This window comes from Cupressus sempervirens, chromosome 8 (assembly GCF_028749045.1).
Source record: "Cupressus sempervirens isolate cs-2001-9-10 chromosome 8, ASM2874904v1, whole genome shotgun sequence".
Classification (NCBI taxonomy): domain Eukaryota; kingdom Viridiplantae; phylum Streptophyta; class Pinopsida; order Cupressales; family Cupressaceae; genus Cupressus; species Cupressus sempervirens.
In genome coordinates, this window is record NC_143125.1 from 265552940 (window position 1) to 265573694 (window position 20755).

The 20755-nt window shown below is 32.9% G+C and overlaps 1 protein-coding gene across 1 annotated transcript; it reads right to left on the minus strand.

Moving 5' to 3' along the window:
• Positions 1–14714: 14714 nt before the first annotated feature.
• On the minus strand, positions 14715–19848 carry LOC149542472 (MLO-like protein 9). The gene is made up of 15 exons (XM_089796206.1): positions 19300–19848; positions 19143–19200; positions 18429–18679; positions 18148–18264; positions 17926–17986; positions 17633–17721; positions 17470–17544; positions 17251–17339; positions 17082–17131; positions 16916–16956; positions 16642–16815; positions 16502–16537; positions 16297–16364; positions 15995–16055; positions 14715–15499 (listed from the first exon to the last, which is right to left on the minus strand). The coding sequence occupies exons 1-15, from the start codon at positions 19420–19422 to the stop codon at positions 15059–15061; spliced, it is 1734 nt and encodes a 577-aa protein (XP_089652332.1). The 5' UTR covers positions 19423–19848; the 3' UTR covers positions 14715–15058.
• Between the last annotated feature and the right edge of the window lie 907 nt (positions 19849–20755).

Sequence of the window (20755 nt, forward strand, 5' to 3'; positions counted from 1 at the left end):
AACGTGCATGAAAGGAATAATAAAATAATAATTTTAATTAAAAGGGAAATTAATTGTGCATGAATGAATTAATTAAATAAAGTAATTATTATTTTAGAGTTGTGGGGACAGAAGCCCTAAAAGGTAATTAGATTCTATATTAGAGGGTTTTGGGTCATTATTACACACACTGGTTTTCAGGGAACACACTTTTGGAAAGGGGAGCAAAGAAATCTTTGGAAGCTTGGAAGGGTTCGGATTAGCAAGGGTTTCACCAGATTGTTAACATCAGATCAAGGTAGGGTTTGTGAACCATTCTAGAAACACTTTCGGATCTTTGTCTTCTTCGTGCTTGTTGGAAATTGCTTTCTCAAATTTTATTGAATGAATCTTGCTACCTTTCTTCTGAATCTTTTGCGATTTGATTTCTTCTGGGAATCGGGATTGAAAAAAACTATTTAGAAAACCTTGTTTTACTTCTGAAAGAAATTTAGTATTAAATTGAAATTTGGGTTTTGAATTAAAATGGAATTAAGAAATTTAAATTTGGAAGGGGTTTGTTTTTGGAAATGAAAATCTTAGGATTGAAAATTCGAAGGGTTCAATTTATTTTTCCTATCAGTTTAATATCGTAAATGTTATTAAAATATGTATATATTAAAATAATATTGTTATGAAGTTCGTTGAGAAAAATATTATAAAATAAAGAATATAGAATTATAATACAATTCTTAAAATTTTCATATATAATAATTTATCTAAATTTATTAGAAGGGTTGTTCTTCTAATAAACAAAATTATTGAAATTTGACTTAATTAAAAATAATAATAATAATAATAAATAATAATAATAAAAATAATAATAATAATAATTTAAAAAAAAAATAAAAATAAAAAAATAAAATAAAATAAAAATAAAATAAAATAATAATAAAAATAATAATAAAATAAAAAAAAATTTAAAAAAATAAAAATTTAATTAATTAATTAATTAATTTTAAAAAAATAATAAAAAATTTAAAAATAAAAAAAATTTTTAAAAAAAAAATTTAAAAAAAAAAAAAAAAGAAAAAAAAAGAAAATTGAAGCCTTACATTAATTCAACAATATATTATCAATCAAATCCAACTGTGAGACTATGATGTTTTCGATATACTGTCTATATTTCTTTTTGGATTTTGGTGTTGTTTAGATGTCGACCAGTCTAGGATGTACACCAGAGGTTTTGTGAGATTTCTTGGATACTATTATGTGGCTAGATGTTATGATGATTCTTGTGATTCAAATTGGAGTTTATACTTATGAGATTTGTTTTGTGAGCATTTATGTATATTTGGATTTAGTTTGATCCATCTTGTTATCAAGTTGCTTGTTAAGGAACCAAGTTTGATCTTTATGGGTGTTGTGGTATGGGACACAACTGTGTTTTTATGTGCTTAGGAGAGGTTGTCTAGGTATGTGACTTGGGAGTGGCTTGCATAGGGGTTCGGGACCCAAAGTGGTCAGTACCAGGGTAACCTAATGCAAGTTATGTAATAAGTGATAACCTAGTAATTAAAATTTATGGGGGGGAAAACACACTAAAAAGATAAGTTAGAGATTTTTGATTTACCCATGCCTTGAGTGCTTGTATAGACTAAGGATGGGAATGAGATGAGTGCCTCGTCTTCTTGAGAGGGCTTTCTAGTTTCCATATGTGTGATGTTGAGGGTCTGGGGTTCATAGTAACCAGTCCAGGGTAACTCAACGCTTGAGGGTCCGGGGTCTATTAAGAGATCAGTCCAGGGTAACTCAAGCAGCCATGTGATGACACTCCCTAGTATGTAGCCTGAGTCTCCTCTATAGATCTTGTGGACTTTGTGTATCTCTGGTGGTGTACTTATTGTATGGTGGTGTATCTATTGTTGGATGTGTTTATTATGGTTATTTACTTTCATTAATGATGATTGGTGATTCATGGATGTTGTACTTTTGACATGTGACTTTTGACTTATCTTTCGTTGACTTTATCTTATGACCTTGGTATTTGGTTTATACTTGGTTCATGTATGATGGTTGGTTATGTGGTGTCGGTATTGGATTGAGTGTTCTTTCTTTCTGGTTTATTTTATCTTCTTGAGTAGTATGTGTTACCTTTGAGATAGTTTTGGCTAGTAGGTATTCCATGCCTAGGAGTGTTTTATGTTTGATAGCCGTTTGTGGATCGTTCATTATCTTCCCTGCACGGTGGGAGTGGAAGCCTGACTAGGTAACCACGCGGTCGGGAGGTAGTGCCTTCTTACCATTTGAGTTCCCCTTCACATTACTTGCTGTTGGATGTTCATTGCAGAAGATGTACCTTTATCATTCTTATTTCTTATCTTACAGACTTCTTTTCAGATGATGTATATATGTTATCATGTATTCTATTGTACAGTATCTATTTTCACATACCCTGCGACATGTGCAGTGGATGTTATTGATTGGATGCACTTTCATTGTATTGTTTATACTTATGCATTTGCTTATGCGATCTTGTATCGGTTATTTCTTTATGATCATGAGACATTGTACTTGGAAACTTAAACTAATTAATTTAAAATTATTAAATGTGACTCAACGTAAAGGAACCTTTGAGGAATTGAAACTATATCTGTAATTGCAAATGTGTATTTTTTGTGTATGTTCATATTGCTTCCGCATTAATGTTATCTTGATGTTGTTTAAACTTCAAAAAAAAAAAATAGTTCAGTAAACATTGTAACATGTTAGGTTTATTTCTCTTGGGTTCCCGAGCGGGGCGTTACATCTGGTATCAGAGCCTAAGTTTCAACATTGGGACCTCTGGGCATTATGTGCGCCATCACTTGAGCAATTAGTAAACTTACAACACATTTAAATGACAAACTTATATTGACATCAAACTTGAAACCAAACTCTTGAACAACAAACTTTGAAATGATATAGATTCTAAACATGGAACTAGAAAACTTATAAAACTTTTTGGATTATTGGTTTATGTCGGTAGTTATGACCCTATGGTTATGATGGATTCTTAGATGTCGTTGTTGTGTTTAGGTGTTGTAGGAGAGATGACTTCTGGGTCTAGATCCATTGCTAGGGGTCGTAGCTCAAGACGTGGTAGAAGTCATGGGAGAGTTAGTCATCGTATTCCTTCCTTGGTCCATTCAGGGGACCCTATTCAGGAAGAGGCTAGAGAGGATGCTAGTGTTAAGCAACACGCTGAGACAGAAGGACCAGTCACTAGAGACTTGGTCAAGGAGATCCTAGCACACCTACCGTTGCAGGATAGAGCTCATCATTCAGAGCATGGAGATAGAGATAGGTCCATGAGTCCTAGAGGGAGGAACCTAGAAAGCATAAGGCGGTCTAGCCAGTCCATCCAGATGAAGGACCTATTATGGGTCAAGATCAAACCTTTCAATGGAGAAGGTACTGGATATGATGCTGAGAATTGGTTGATTTCTCTAGATAGATGTTTTTCCATGCAAGACTTTGACTCCAATGTCAAAGCAAGATATGCCATCACCCATTTAGAGCACTTTGCAGCAATTTGGTGGAATATAGAGGAGAAGAAACTTGGGATAAATATGAAAACTGTCACATGGGAGTTGTTCCACGAACACTTCTGTGAGCGATTTCTATCAGAGCAGTGGCAACTTCAAAGGGCATATGAGTTTCATGATTTGAGACAGGGTACTAAGACTGTGGTGGAGTATGAGCGTAAGTTCTTCGAGCTTATGTCTTATGCAGGAATTAGTGATAGCTCACCATTGATGGTCCAACATTTCATTAGAGGACTTAATGCTAACATCATTGGGGGTGTTAAGGTTTTCCAACCTGAAACCCTTAAGGATGCTATATTGCGAGCTACTTTGGTTGAGGTGAGTGTGACTTCAGGCCAAGGTGGCCTACCAGGTGTTCAAGCTAGAGGGGCACTTTATTCAGGAGCATTGAGGGACAACCAGTCTCAAGGAGTTGGAAGTTCTAGAAATTCTCCTAACTTCTCTAAGGGTAATCAGGAGAAGCCAGGAAGAAAGTTCTTCCATGGTAACAGTGGTGGTTCACAGTCAGGGAACTATCGCAACTAGAAGCGTAGTATGCGCAATAGGTTGGATCGAGTTCCTCGAGCTCTCAGTGAGGATGCTAGTGTTGGTAGTTGTGATCAGTCGCGTGCACCTAGAACTCAGGAAGGGTTTAGTGGAGATTGCTACTTTTGTGGACAATATGGTCATAGAGCGACCAATTGTCCCGATCGTGAACCTTAGTTTTGAGTTTTCTGAGTTTGATTCATGTTTCTTTGTAATGGGCTTCCAGGAGTAAGCCTAATTCTAGGGGGGGTGGATGTAGTGCCTGCCCCTAGTTTGCATTGCTGTTATCATTGTCAAATTCTTTTAGGTTGATTTTATGCATTGATTAGTTTAGAGATATTGGATTTACAATATTATGATATTATTTCATGTCTTGAATTACAAATGCATCAGTTATTATTGCTTAGTTGATTTCATTCATGTGTTGTTAATGGTATTTTGATGATTCCTAGTTAGTAAATGTGGTTTCTTTCATAAAAATGTTAACATGATGTCTTTAATGATGATTATGTTGTATTGATAGAGATGCATTATTATATGTACGCATTTGATGTTAGACTTGTGATTTTTACGATACTTACCCCATACTTGCATGTGTATGGTGTGCGTGTTTATTTTATCTTTCTGTCTGACGTGTTTGATGTGGTTAAGGGAGGGAGTCGTAGTCACCTGCTAGTCGGGATCTACACGATGAACCACTCCCCGCCATTGTCTGTTTAGTTTAGATATATTATATACATGTACATGCTCGTCTTTTATGCAGGATGCAGGTACCGGGCATCGACTTCCCTGAATTGCCAGGATGAGCGTGCTCTATTACAAATACTCAAATTGTGAGAATGGGAAGATAATAATCAGGTCCAATCCTAGCCATAAGCCTATAATACTTGTCCTGCAAGGAGGACTCGTAACAAACTGTCTACCCTTTTTAAATCCGTGAGTCTTTTGTGCGTATGTTGTTTTGTGAGTCTTTGATGAATTTCTATTAATTAAGTCTAATTAATAGATTAAATTAATAATTTAATTTAATGAAGAATTATTATGACTTTTTGAATATTTAATTATATTTAATTAATTGAGAAATTAATTAAATATAAAGAATTGTATTGGAAGATAAAAGTTTTAAGATTAAATTTAGAACATGATAATATTTATTTAATTTAATAATAATATATTTAGAGTTCATTTTTAAATAAATGCTAAATATTATTGTTATTTAAGTTAATAAATATTTATCAAATTAAACGTTCAAAATATATTAAAAAGGAAAAAGATATTAAATTATGAATATGTTTTAAGTTCGCATGAATAAGTTTAAAATATAGAAATTAATTTAAAAGATAAAAACATGTGAACTTGAATAAAAGTATTTTAATAAAGTACGCATGAGATTAAAATTATAAATTAACTTTAAAAGCAAAGTCAAAGTGGAAAGTTAAATAAAGTAATTTAACAATTCACTTAAAGTGCATGAAGGATTAATAAAAGAATATCTTAATTAAAAAGAAAATTAATTGTGCATGAATGAATTAATTAAATAAGAGAGAATTAAATATTGGAGATAAAAGTTAAAGTTTAAATTTAGAACGTGATTATATTTATTTAATTTAATAATAATATATTTAGATTGCATTTTTAAATAAATGCTAAATATTATTGTTATTTAAGTTAATAAATATTTTATCAATTAAGTTTCTAAAAATGAAATTAAAAGTGAAAAGATATTTAATTATCATAAAGATTATAGTTCGCATGAATTATGCATGAGTTAAAAAATAAAATTAATTAAAAAATAAAAATGTGAACTCGAATAAAGATATTTTAATAATGTGCACATGAGATTTAAAAAGTTATAAATTTATTAAAGTAAAGTGGAAAGTTAAATAAAGTAATTTAACAATTCACTTAACGTGCATGAAAGGAATAATAAAATAATAATTTTAATTAAAAGGAAAATTAATTGTGCATGAATGAATTAATTAAATAAAGTAATTATTATTTTAGAGTTGTGGGGACAGAAGCCCTAAAAGGTAATTAGATTCTATATTAGAGGGTTTTGGGTCATTATTGCACACACAGGTTTTTAGGGAACACACTTTTGGAAAGGGGAGCAAAGAAATCTTTGGAAGCTTGGAAGGGTTCGGATTAGCAAGGGTTTCACCAGATTGTTAACATCAGATCAAGGTAGGGTTTGTGAACCATTCTAGAAACACTTTCGGATCTTTGTCTTCTTCGTGCTTGTTGGAAATTGCTTTCTCAAATTTTATTGAATGAATCTTGCTACCTTTCTTCTGAATCTTTTGCGATTTGATTTCTTCTGGGAATCGGGATTGAAAAAAACTATTTAGAAAACCTTGTTTTACTTCTGAAAGAAATTTAGTATTAAATTGAAATTTGGGTTTTGAATTAAAATGGAATTAAGAAATTTAAATTTGGAAGGGGTTTGTTTTTGGAAATGAAAATCTTAGGATTGAAAATTCGAAGAGTTCAATTTATTTTTCCTATCAGTTTAATATCGTAAATGTTATTAAAATATGTATATATTAAAATAATATTGTTATGAAGTTCATTGAGAAAAATATTATAAAATAAAGAATATAGAATTATAATACAATTCTTAAAATTTTCATATATAATAATTTATCTAAATTTATTAGAAGGGTTGTTCTTCTAATAAACAAAATTATTGAAATTTGACTTAGTTAAAAAAAATAATAATAATAAAAATAATAATAATAATAATAATTTTAAAAAAAAATAAAAATAAAAAAATAAAATAAAAATAAAATAAAATAAAATAATAATAAAAATAATAATAAAATCAAATAAAAATTTAAAAAAATAAAAAATAAAAATAAAAATTAATTAATTAATTTAAAAATAATAATAAAAAATTTAAAATAAAATAAAATTTAAAAAAAAAAAAAAAACGAAAATTGAAGCCTTACATTAATTCAACAATATATTATCAATCAAATCCAACTGTGAGACTATGATGTTTTCTATATACTGTCTATATTTCTTTTTGGATTTTGGTGTTGTTTAGATGTCGACTAGTCTAGGATGTACACCAGAGGTTTTGTGAGATTTCTTGGATACTATTGTGTGGCAGATGTTATGATGATTCTTGTGATTCAAATTGGAGTTTATACTTATGAGATTTGTTTTGTGAGCATTTATGTATATTTGGATTTAGTTTGATCCATCTTGTTATCAAGTTGCTTGTTAAGGAACCAAGTTTGATCTTTATGGGTGTTGTGGTATGGGACACAACTGTGTTTTTATGTGCTTAGGAGAGGTTGTCTAGGTATGTGACTTGGGAGTGGCTTGCATAGGGGTCCGGGACCCAAAGTGGTCAGTACCAGGGTAACCTAATGCAAGTTATGTAATAAGTGATAACCTAGTAATTAAAATTTATGGGGGGGAAAACACACTAAAAAGATAAGTTAGATATTTTTGATTTACCCATGCCTTGAGTGCTTGTATAGACTAAGGATGGGAATGAGATGAGTGCCTCGTCTTCTTGAGAGGGCTTTCTAGTTTCCATATGTGTGATGTTGAGGGTCTGGGGTTCATAGTAACCAGTCCAGGGTAACTCAACGCTTGAGGGTCCGGGGTCTATTAAGAGATCAGTCCAGGGTAACTCAAGCAGCCATGTGATGACACTCCCTAGTATGTAGCCTGAGTCTCCTCTGTAGATCTTGTGGACTTTGTGTATCTCTGGTGGTGTACTTATTGTATGGTGGTGTATCTATTGTTGGATGTGTTTATTATGGTTATTTACTTTCATTAATGATGATTGGTGATTCATGGATGTTGTACTTTTGACATGTGACTTTTGACTTATCTTTCGTTGACTTTATCTTATGACCTTGGTATTTGGTTTATACTTGGTTCATGTATGATGGTTGGTTATGTGGTGTCGGTATTGGATTGAGTGTTCTTTCTTTCTGGTTTATTTTATCTTCTTGAGTAGTATGTGTTACCTTTGAGATAGTTTTGGCTAGTAGGTATTCCATGCCTAGGAGTGTTTTATGTTTGATAGTCATTTGTGGATCGTTCATTATCTTCCCTGCACGGTGGGAGTGGAAGCCTAACTAGGTAACCACGCGGTCGGGAGGTAGTGCCTTCTTACCATTTGGGTTCCCCTTCACATTACTTGCTGTTGGATGTTCATTGCAGAAGATGTACCTTTATCATTCTTATTTCTTATCTTACAGACTTCTTTTCAGATGATGTATATATGTTATCATGTATTCTATTGTACAGTATCTATTTTCACATACCCTGCGACATGTGCAGTGGATGTTATTGATTGGATGCACTTTCATTGTATTGTTTATACTTATGCATTTGCTTATGCGATCTTGTATCGGTTATTTCTTTATGATCATGAGACATTGTACTTGGAAACTTAAACTAATTAATTTAAAATTATTAAATGTGACTCAACGTAAAGGAACCTTTGAGGAATTGAAACTATATCTGTAATTGCAAATGTGTATTTTTTGTGTATGTTCATATTGCTTCCACATTAATGTTATCTTGATGTTGTTTAAACTTTAAAAAAAAACAATAGTTCAGTAAACATTGTAACATGTTAGGTTTATTTCTCTTGGGTTCCCGAGCAGGGCGTTACATTTCAATCTCCTTTATAAGGCTTTTTCTAGCAGTTGGATTTTTTTTTTCTAGCAAGGGTCATTTTTCAAGCATTTTTTTGCCTTAACAATCGTTAAACAACCATCAAATTTGGGCTCGTCACTTGCTAATGTCAGTGCCATGTCAACACTACATCAACATATCCTATCACCTCTTCAGGCTCTATTCGAATCTTTGTTTGGATTTTTGCACATATCTCAGGCATACAGACTCCATTTTTCACAAACAAGATATCGTTGGAAAGCTGGTTCTGAGCCTATCATAGTGGTATAGTTAGTTTTTAGTTTTGATTTTTTAATGGCTTTTTCTACTGTCAAAGTCAGGGGTACAATTTTGCACTCTAAGAGGCATATCTTGAACATTCGATCTCTGATTTGGGAATTCTTTATATCATTGGAAAGGTCTTTCTGAGCTCTTTTCAATGATGTTGGTTATTTTTCCAGATTATGTTCCAGGAACATTCAATTTCATCTTTTGCATTTTTTCATTCTAGTGGATATCTTGGTTGTTTTAGGTCTGAGGGTCAATTTTGTTGCTTCAAATAATTAATCAAGACTTGTACTATTTATTGTATTAGTCTTATGTCTCTTCTAGTCTATTTAGACATCATTTGTATGTATTCTTGCAAATACATTGAGATAAAGTGCCATATTGCATTCTATTTTTGTTTTAGTAGTTTTGCCTTGTTTTTTCTTTTGATTCAAGTAGTATCATCTGAGGACACTCATGCAGATTATTGTATTGTTGGGATTCACCATATCTTATGCCTTATTGCACATCCACTACTCATGATTAAAGTGCCATGGGGGGTTGATGTTTTTCCTTTGTTTTCCATCTTCATTTTTCTAGTGAGTGTTCCTTCCGTGACATTAGCCTGATGATGTGTCTAAGATTGATCACCTCAATACACACATATGTACTTTTTTGTGCATCTTGATTGTGGTTCCTTAACATGTAGTTCTTTTGGCCCACTTTTCCACTTGCATGTCACTTCACCTTTATCTACATTAGGGGGAGTTCTTCTATTGTTTCTCATACTTCCTTGGTTTGATGGAGTGAGCTATGTATTCAGTTTTTGTTCCTATGTACTAGGCTGATGCAGTGGTTGGGTGCCTATGCATTTTAATGAGATGGATCATTTACCATATAGACACTCTTTTTTTCGTTCCTACTTTGGATGTAGCTTCCATGTTTGATTGATCAGCTCTTCAGGCTTTGGCATTTCATGTCATTTGTATCTTCAAGTTTAGTTGTTTGCCTTCGTGTGCCTCCCGATTCAATGCAGATTATAGTCTTATACCCGATCAGGTTCTATTCAGTGGAGGTTCTTTAGATCAACATATACTTTTCACAAAGCTTTGCAACTTCTACATGCTTCTATGGTGTTCTTCATGATCATCTTTTTTTCCCATCTTCTAGGACATTCCCTAGTTTGGAGGCTTCTTCAGTCCTTCACTAGTTCTTTTCAACATTATTTCCATCTCTTTTTGGAGTAGGGTTTCTCCCATGTGGTTTTCTCTATTTCTCCTCTTTTCAGAGATTTGGTTATGCTTAGGTACCTCATTAGGCTTTGTTGCCAAGACCCAAATCTACTTTCAATAGTAGTTTCTAGTTTTTTAGCTACTCCCTAAGTTAATCTTAAGTGGGGGGATGGGGGTGGTGGTGTTAGAGTAATTGGATATTTTCTAATTAACTCTAGTCTACTTAAGCTAAACTCTAGGCATATAATAATTAATTATTTTATTAATTATATTATTCAACCTAAGTTAGACCTTTTTAGGGTTTTGATCTCCTTTATAAGGACGATCTCTCTTTGTAATTAAAAATAGATTAAGTTTTGATAATAGTAATCTCCTTTTTTCTCATCAAGAATGTCTCATCTATGGATCTGAGAATTTCAGCCTCCATAGCTTTTTGCTTCTCTCTTTCTGTGACAGGTGTTTGCATGCAAGTGATTCTTGGGAGCTATGGGCTTGATCTTTCATCAACTTCAATGGTCCACTCGCACTGTGATGAGGAGATAATGTCAAGTCTGATATGAATAACAATCCACAAATCACAACAAGGATCCAAGTAAGGGAATCTTGATGAATTTCTAACTCAAGGGAATTACATGTACAACAAAGTAAAACATCTAATCCTAGGGGAAACCAACAACACATAACAAAGTTAGTGTGTATATGAGAAAGCGTCATCACATGAGCCAACTTTAAGGTTTTTTGGGAAGTCTCTTTGGACTTCGGCCCCCTAGTGACTCTATGTAGTATCAATAATCCTTCTCTACAAACAAGAAAGCTAACTATGAAAGGTAATAGCCAAGCATCTTCTCCCACTCCCATCCTAACATGTACTAGTGCTCAAGGCATGGGTGAGGAACACTTAATATTTTTAATTCATTTAAGACCCATTAATGTTCATGTTATCACTTATTAAAATAATCTTCAATGAGTTTTTCCTGGAATCCACTTTAGGGATCCAACCCTCATTGCAAGTCACTTCCCACTATACATAGATAACCTACCCTATGCTTATAAATAAAATGTATCTCATAAAGCCACAATAGTCATATTCATTGCCATAAAAGTAACTAGAAATACCACTAGTTCTCAGACCAAATCATCATAGTGATTCATCAAGTAATTGAAGGATGTGAGCTTCTCATAAAATGGTTAGCTTTAATAATTAGAAAAAACATAAATAACAATCATGACCTAACCACTGTAAACAACAATCACATTCTCGACCTTTGTTATACATTCCTAACTTGCCAACTACAATGTTTCTTCAAAACCATCATGAGACAAATGTCCCAAAAACACCAAAACCATCATATAATTTCAACCACATAGTTCGTTTAATAGCTTTCTAAAGATAATAGCTCATAGGAATAATTATTGTTCATATTGAGTTTTCATTGTTTTAGTTAGGATCAACACCAACATAAAGTTAAATACTTTGAATTATTAAAAAAAAATCCAATTAAAGGGTATTTACAAATTGATACCTAGTTTATCGTTCTCCATAAAAGTTCAATCTTTGTTTGCTTATAGAAAACAATATTATTTATAATTCTTTAAAAAAAGCTATAAATATACTATTTTTAAACATTTGAACAACCAGATAGTATCTTTTAAAAAATTAATAATAATATTTATATTAATAAAATATTATTTTATTTTTCATAATATAATAAATCATTATTGAATAAATTTGGTTTTCTTTAAATAATAATTAAATTTAATAACATTAAATTTGTTAAACAAAATTTGAATTAAATAAATAATTTTAATAAACTTTTTTTATAAACACCAAATGGGGAAAGGCTGATATAGCAGCCATGAAGGCCTAGTAGCTTCGGTAATTATGGCAACCTTGGCTACTTGCGATAGCTTCAACTGATGTGGCAACCTAATTGCTACAATAGTGTTGATTGCTACAACAACCTTAGTTGTTGTGTGGGGGGGTTGGGGGTTATAACATGCCTCCCACAAATTATATATTTTTAAAAAAATTGTAAAAAGATGAGAAAGAAAGAAATATTGAATCTTAATGTTTTAAAGAATGATTTGATTTTAGTAGCTTTGATAATAGTAATCTAATAGGAATTTTTTTTCAATTAATTGAGAAACATCTATAAATTTTCTTTTTGGGTTTTCCAGCAAGGTTTTAAATCAAATGCATGATAAATGGCTTGTTTGATAATTTCTAATGAGGATTTATGTTTGATTTTTTCTTTTAATTTTCTTCTGAAACCTAGTTGGTAGAAATCTTTCTTTTTATAAAATTCAATTATAGATCTATCCACTCTCCCAATATGAATTTCAATAGTGTAGATCTATTGTTTAATCACGAAGGTTCCAATTCAAAAAAAATCCAATTACATTTTCCAAAATGTAAATCAATTTTGTTCCAGAGTTTAATTCCATAAGTTTCAACAATAAATTCAATCATAGCAGACACGGGGTAGATAAATATCCAAAATCAATTTCCACAATGGGTTCCCAAACCCTACCTTGATTTGATGCTAATAATTTGGACAATCCGGTGTTTGCAAACACAAATTCTCCTAAGCCTTCAATAAATCCTCTTCCTTCAACTGTCAAAATTGCTCTTCCAAAACATGTGTGTGGAATAATGAACCAAAATCCCTCTAATAAAAAGCTCTAACCCTACTTAGGGTTTCTAATCTCTAATGTTGCAAACAAATTTACTTTATTAATTAATAATTTTATTTATTTATTTAATCCTCTTATGCACACTTAAAACTCTTTCTTTAGTTGAGCATGTAATTTTTAGAGAACATAATTATTATTTTAATTAATAATAAGTTTGAAAATCCATTAGTTAAGTGCAACTCTAAATTAATCATTATTAATTAAATAATTATAATTAAGCAATATTTAATCTTTATTATTTTAATTACAGTTTCAATTCTCAATTCTAAATTTTCAATTAAATCTTTTAAATTAAACGCTCTTATTTAATGATTTTTTTAACTAATCAAATATCACATAATTCTAATATTCTCTATTCTAAATTTTCATTAATTGATTTATTTAATTAATTTCCATGACTGAATAAAAATACATTATACCACTAAACACACAACATACTCCAACAAGAAACGTGCCTAAAAATCAAAGTATAAAATCATACTCAAGAATTTAAGTTCATGAATTCACATTACCTCGATGAATTCATATGGGTATTAAATCAAATATTTGTCCTTTGTATTATGACAAACATAGGCTCGGGTTTGGGATTTGAATCTTAACACTATCTCCCCTCTTTTACCATTGAGATATTGTGATAGGGTGCACTCATCCTGATAATTCAGGGAATTCGACGCCTGGTACATGCAATGTGCATAAAAGATGAGCATATACAAATACATATATATCTAATTAAATAAGAAATGGCAAGGGGTGGTGCGTCATGTAGATCTTGACTCGCAGATGACTACAAACCTCTCCGTCAACCACATCAGATGCATCAAACAAAAATGTAAAATAGACTAGCTCTCTCTCTCTCTCTCTCTCTCACACACACACACACACACACACACACACACACACACACACACACATCACAATTTGACTTGTGGAAAATATCTCCTACTTTTCAATTGATGAGCTTAAGGGGCTTTCTAATGAGTGGTTCATATAGCACAACACTTGGTGAAGGTTTTGCAAATGGGGTAGCAAGCAAAGTGATTTTAACCATGGATGAAACTTTGTAGTTAAGCACACTCAAGTTGGAGTAGTATTAGGATGGGTGACCTCTTGAGAAGTCTCGTCGCTTCACCTCTATGAGCATCACCTAGATCCAATGAGTGTTAAGTGTTCCATTTATTCTCATGTGGGATGGATTTGTGTGAATTACTACTCATGAAACATGGGTCAATGAGTTTGACTCAAAAACTACACAATTAAATCTTGATAGTAATATCACAATTTTGTCTTATTGTGGAAAATACCTCCTTATCAATTGACGAGCTTAAGGGGCTTTCTAATGAATGGTTCATATGGCACAACACTTGGTGAAGGTTTTGCAAATGGGGCTGCAAGTAGAGTGGGTTTAACCATGGGATGGGTGACCTCTAGGGAAGTCCCAATGGTTCACCTCTATGAACATCACCTAGATTAATGAATGTTGAGTGTTCTATTTCAATAAATTTGATTGAAAAACTACGCACTTATATTGTGTTACCTTCCACTACAATTTACAATTTATGTAAGATAAATATCTCTACTCTCCTATTACAAAATATACACACCCTAATACATTATAGTACTTCTAGATGCGTTAGCGTTTCCAAACTGATAGGAACACGCTTTTATTTTATATACTAGCCTCCTCTAAATGAGTTAATTCCTTCTCAAATACAAGTTTTTAGTTCGTAGGACGAAATTATTGTTGATTTTTTAACATACCAAAGCTGGGATAGAACCGCCGCTACAGCTGAACAAATAACAAATGTTACTATTGTTTGAGTTGAAGAGAGCATTTTATTATTTTGCTGTTTTTTAATATACAGTGTCAAACCACACCAAGTGATACAAAATCCTTACCCAATTTATTGGAACAGCTGATTTTTGACAGTAATCTCAGCGCATGGATCCATGATAAATCATTTGGAATATTGGTATGTAGAACTCGCAAGGATAAGAAATAGTTTGTAATTGGATGGTAGGAATGAACAACGAATAATAGAATTTAACTGCAATAATTGTGACTGGTAACATGATTTTCCATGGGGTGGGAGATGGTTTTACCATTCTTGGAATTTATTTGTCTTCATCTTCGATGGATAATATTAGCAAATGGTATTATGACGCAATTATTTCAGTAGAGTCCACTGCAAAGGAGAAATCAGTGATATCATTGGTCTTTTTTGAAGTAGACTCTTGTCTTGTTGTCTTCTCTGTCTCAGAAGCTGGGACTGGTTGAGCATGGTGGGAAGAAAAAGGATGATGAGGAGAAGACAAAGGAGAAGGCTCTTCCATCTCATAATCTGATGCTTCATAGTCTGAATGGTAAAATTTGTGAGAAACATCTCGACTTTCAACGTCTCCCATTGATCTGTATTTGTGGAGCATGTGTATTGGTGACGATCCATGGCTTGGAGTTGTATCACCACTTCGAAATCCACTTCCAGAGAATTCAGATCCCCTGTTTTTCTTCCTCTTTTGCTTTGCATTGTGCTGCCATTTCTTTAGTGCATTAGCTGTCCGCTCTTCGAATATAGCGTCTCTCATGTGAGACCCCATCTGCATAAAACATTGTGCTGATCTTTAGAGAACAATTTTCTTCAGATTTCTACAATCTATTTCTAATATAATTTTGTTTCTGAATTCGATTGTATATGTTTTTTTACATCAACGTTTTGGATTACATTCTGTGATCCACCATCAGGATGAGAGTTGAGTATAATAAAGAAAGAAAAAATTAGATTCCGAAGTGTGCTCCAAAACTTTGATGGTAAAAATAACATACACAATCGAATCTAGAAACAAAATTATATTAATTCTCTACATTCTAGAAATTCATTGATTCTTCTTCAATTACTTCACAAACTCTAATTGAGCCTAAAATGTTGAGCACAATAAATTCTACATTTTTTCAGTAATGAATTTGAATAGGTTTCTAGCAGAATAACTACATTGGGTTTTGCTTATGGGATTCAACACAAATGCTACTCAATTGAATCTGCATTAAGAGAATATCCTGTTTTTTTCATTTTTAGGGCGCATAAAAATAAATACCTGTGTCACAAGTGCATAGAGAGGAAGTGTGATATAGCTGCATAAAAATTGCACAGCAATCCTAGAAACATGCACAAGAAAAAGAGATTAGTTTACATTTGTCTCTAAAACAGAGATCTATTATTTTTAAAAGAATTATGTGACAAATAATAGATTTATGTGACAATTAGGAAGGGGAATGGAAATCAAAACCCCAATTTAAAGGATTCCCTGCCCGTCCTGTGTCAATCAGGGAAGAACACTATTTGTCAATAGTTACATGGTAACTGAAAATGTGGATGAACATCATTTTGTAAACTCACCCCATTGCAACTCTGATCATGAGAAATGTGAAATTTTGATGGAAACAGGATCTCAGCCCAAACTCATACTGCACTTGCCAAAAGATGAATTCTAAATTAGCTGCATTTATGCTGGAAGATGTAAACTATTCAACTCTATTACTGAAAATTTGCTTGAGAGTACTTATGTAACTACTTATTCTTGACCAAATAATATTGTTCTTACCCATATCCATAAAAAGAAAGCAAGCTGGAAAGCATTCTGCACAAAATAAGGTTGAACTGATCATTGAGTATATTATATTCCACAGAGTAATAGAAACTAACATTTACATTGAGACTTCAAGCTCTAAAAAATTTTAATACCTGGAAGAGAATAAAATGTATCAGAAAGAGAACCAACTTTGGGCGATTGAACCAGAAGCGTTTATCACTGGGCTGCACTACTGGCGTTCCTTTAACAACAGCATGTCTCTCATGGATTTCTAAGGCCATCTCTGTTATTATGACTTGCAATTTTGTCCCAACTAACAGAACCATCTGTACATTTGGGTAACAAATTGCCAATGAGCACAAAAGATACAAGAATAAAAATTATTAGCAGTTGTTTCCATTAATGCACACAAATTTCATAACCTACACATAAGGGCACGAAAGAGAGCCAAAAATATGCATACCACCCTGTTTCAAAAGACAGTGAATACAATCAACAAAAGATTAATTAGATTCTCATATAGCGGTAACAATCTTATAAGAGTATGAAGAATAAAGACTTTGAGGAGGTTTTTTTTATGTTGAAGGTTTACCAGACACATTCAGAAGCAAAAAGACCACAGCAAATGCCCACAATGGAGGGCTGCATACAGCTCAAAGAGAGAGTGTTAATATAATTGAAAAGGAAAAAACAGGGAAGAACAGGAAAAAATCCATTATAAACATCTGAGGAGCAAGGGTTTCAAAAGTATGCTTACTAACCTGATTCCAACCACCACATTGAAGTCATCGTCCAAAGACTTCCTTATATATTTGTGAAAGTTGAGCTTGCTATTTGGAGCCAAGTGGGCCTGTACATTTCAATAGATGAATGAAGGTTTGAGGGACTAAAAACAAATTAATCAATGGCATGAACTGGGCATGGAATCCAACAAAAGGAATTGTTAAAAGATAAGATGATTCCAAACAAGTGAGATTTACCACAATGAAGCCATGGCGCAAAGCCATGTAATCAACTTTAGGTACTGACCAAAAGAATTGTCGAAAGAAACATACCTGCAATTCAAGAAAAGTTAATTCTAAAACACAGATTGGAAGACAAATATTCATCCCTTGATTTTTGCTGAAGGTGTAGAAGACTTACAATCCATTTAAGGATCGGAGTTCGGGTCCAGAAACTTGTGTGGCGCCTTACAAATGAAGTTTCACGGGTAAATCTGAATCTTGCAGGATCTGCTTGAACCAAGAAGAAAACAAATACATTGGCTTAAGTCAAATTTAATGGCATATAAAATGGAAAAAAAAAAAAAAATAGGCATTTTTGCTACAGATACATGAAGTTTAAGGGACTATTGGATGAGATGAGTAACATCCAAAACCCACTTCCAGGGTTGAGCAAAGTCCAATTCATTTACAAGAAAATTCAAAAGTGCTCACCATTTGAAAATTGATATTCCATTGTTTCGGTTTCCTTCTCCCATGATTTCCAACGCCTCATCTGAACATTGAAGATTACTGTTTACTGAAAAAATGTGCTGAATGCATATAGACATCTGATACGGTATAATCTTAAGCCTAATCTTACTACATAATGCCAATAAGCATTATTGAATTGACAGTTGAAAAAAAAAAATCTCCATTAAACTCCATTTAACTTACTTTTGCTATTCCTAAGCCCATGGTTATGACGCTGTACAAGACATGTAAAATTGCCAATATGAAGATGAAGATGTGGAGTTGGTGCATTCCGCCCTGGGAGACAAGAGGATACATGCCCTGCACACAAAGATAGAAACAACCCATCAAACTAATTCTTAGGTCTAACATAAGAATTTGATAACTTTGCCACAAGCCAAACTCAAAATAGGCTAGAATTGTTTGAAACATTCCCTAAAAGCATCACAGAAGCAAAACAATAAGACATGGGATTTCATGGCTACCTTTTGGGAACAGTGATCTTGACCCCCGGCAGCAGAAGCCAAAACACGTCTCCGTGGGACTTGTTCATTAGAAAACATGGACGCCCATAGAAGCTTCCGGTGGATTTCATCATCCTCAAATTCCAACACTGATAGCTTCTTCTTGTCACAGGGAAGCATGGAGTATGCTACTTTTTTCGATATACAGATCTTCGAAATAGGCTGCTGTCCAACCGTCAATAGGAGGGAGATGAACCCCAGAAGCATCAATTCTGCAACAGAAATGGACCTATTTTCAGATATATCTTTTCAACTCATTTGTTATTCGTGGGAACTGGGAAGTTCTATTGACAAATTATGTATTGCTACAGGAAGTGTGTGAAAAAACAGGAAACAAGTTTCTGATTTTTGCACAAGACGGATCTCTTTATGAATATTAGACACTTCATCAAGATTTGTCAAAACAAATACGAACACACCCATTATCAAAAACAAATCGATTTCAATATACATAATTATAAATCAATCTCTTTCATCGAATCATGTTTCGGGATGAAACTCTTCCTAGGAATACCATCACCATCACCATCCCTTTCTAAGCGGAATTTCTAGTTTTGGGAAAAACTGACCCCCAAACCAACAATCCAAAACCCAAAAGAACAGTGCGAAATAGTCAAGCGTATCCATGGGATGTCCGCATCAAATTCAAAGGCAAGTTTCCATTAAAATGCTTGCCTGATTTGATTTTGTCAAGTGCCTCATACAAGGGCTTCTTATTTCGCGCCAAAAGCCACTGCAAATACAACAAATATGTCAAGAACAAAATCATCCAAACTAGTATGCCTGGATCCAGAATCCCCTGTTGTGCAGAGTAGTTAAAAAAACACCTCACCTTGCCGGCATGATGGATGGTTTGTTCAAGTAAAAGGGAAATGACAATGAAGACTAGACAAACAGCTGCTACAGCCCATGTTGGGGTTTCCTCCAAAGACCTTTCCCCTGTAGATGCCGCCATTGATTGCCCTTTTCTCAGCAATGTTGCTTCTTTCTTCTATGTTATACACTAAGGACAACTTCAGGATTAAATACAGTACTAAGAACAAGTCGTGTGGCTTAAAGTCAAGAATTTAACTATAGAGGGATCATGATTGTCAGGAATGCTGTTCTTGGTATAACGAGTTTGAATCTGCGTTAAGAGAACTCATACTGACTTGGTCAAACTGGGGCATTGAGAACAGTGATAAAAATCCGAAAGACTTGCTCATAGATTGATGTTTCTTGTGGTCAAGGCATCCAGCATGTTGCAGATTAAAGGCTCAGAGTACCTTGTGTGGGCTGCACCTGGTAATCGTGCTAAATTTGGGTGCTTTCTATATCTCTGAAATAAAAAAAGAATCTCAGTGAGAGAGATTTCAGGTAGCAACATTATTTAAAATTTGGTTTTGAGAATTCACGGGAAGGAGTATCATTTAAGCGGCCATTAAAAAAGATCCGTGCCCATCGCGTTTTTCAAAGTTATGAACATAAAATTGTAATGAAACCGATTATCTTGTCACCGAATGTTGTATTCTGATCCGTTATCGTATTATAATTAGTTATATAATTTTTTGTTCGGTCTACATTCCTATGGTGTTGTAGTTTTTGAATGTCAATCATCAAAAGTCAATGCTGATTTTGTCAATGCAAAATAGAATATATATGTATCATGTTTTGATGTAGATGAGGTGTGCTAATAATAGTTTTGCTTGGTGAATCTTTGAACTTAATGATCTGGAAATAATATTTTATCAGTATTTATTGTACCTAAATGATGTACGTGAAGCATCAAGGCTATGTAGGTCATACCAGGCCTGAAATTTGATGGCCGCAATGGCCGTTTTTGCACTTTTTAACTGTATATGACAGTCTAAATTTTCTTCTAAAACCTGTCAATATTAATAAATCATAACAAATTATTTGCAATAGAATATGTAATGTAATGTTTCTATATGTTTATTATATATTTATATTAACTTAGAATCTTTCTAAAATAAAATATACAAACATAAAATTTATCTATTTAATTTAATATTTTTACATGTATTATTATTGTATCGTTATTATTTAGTTTTAGTTTTTTCTTAAGAAATAGAAAGTTTCTATATAACTTATTATATTATATTATAATTTAATAATGTTTTGAACTAAGAAATTTGATATTGATTAAAAAAAAAAACAAGAAGGATTTTTTTTCATAGAATGTAAAATGAAAGACATCAAAATGATCAAATTGTCATAGAAAAATCATATGAGAGGTGGGGGTGACCATCAAATTCCAGACCTAGGTCATACATTCTAATACTCTTTTA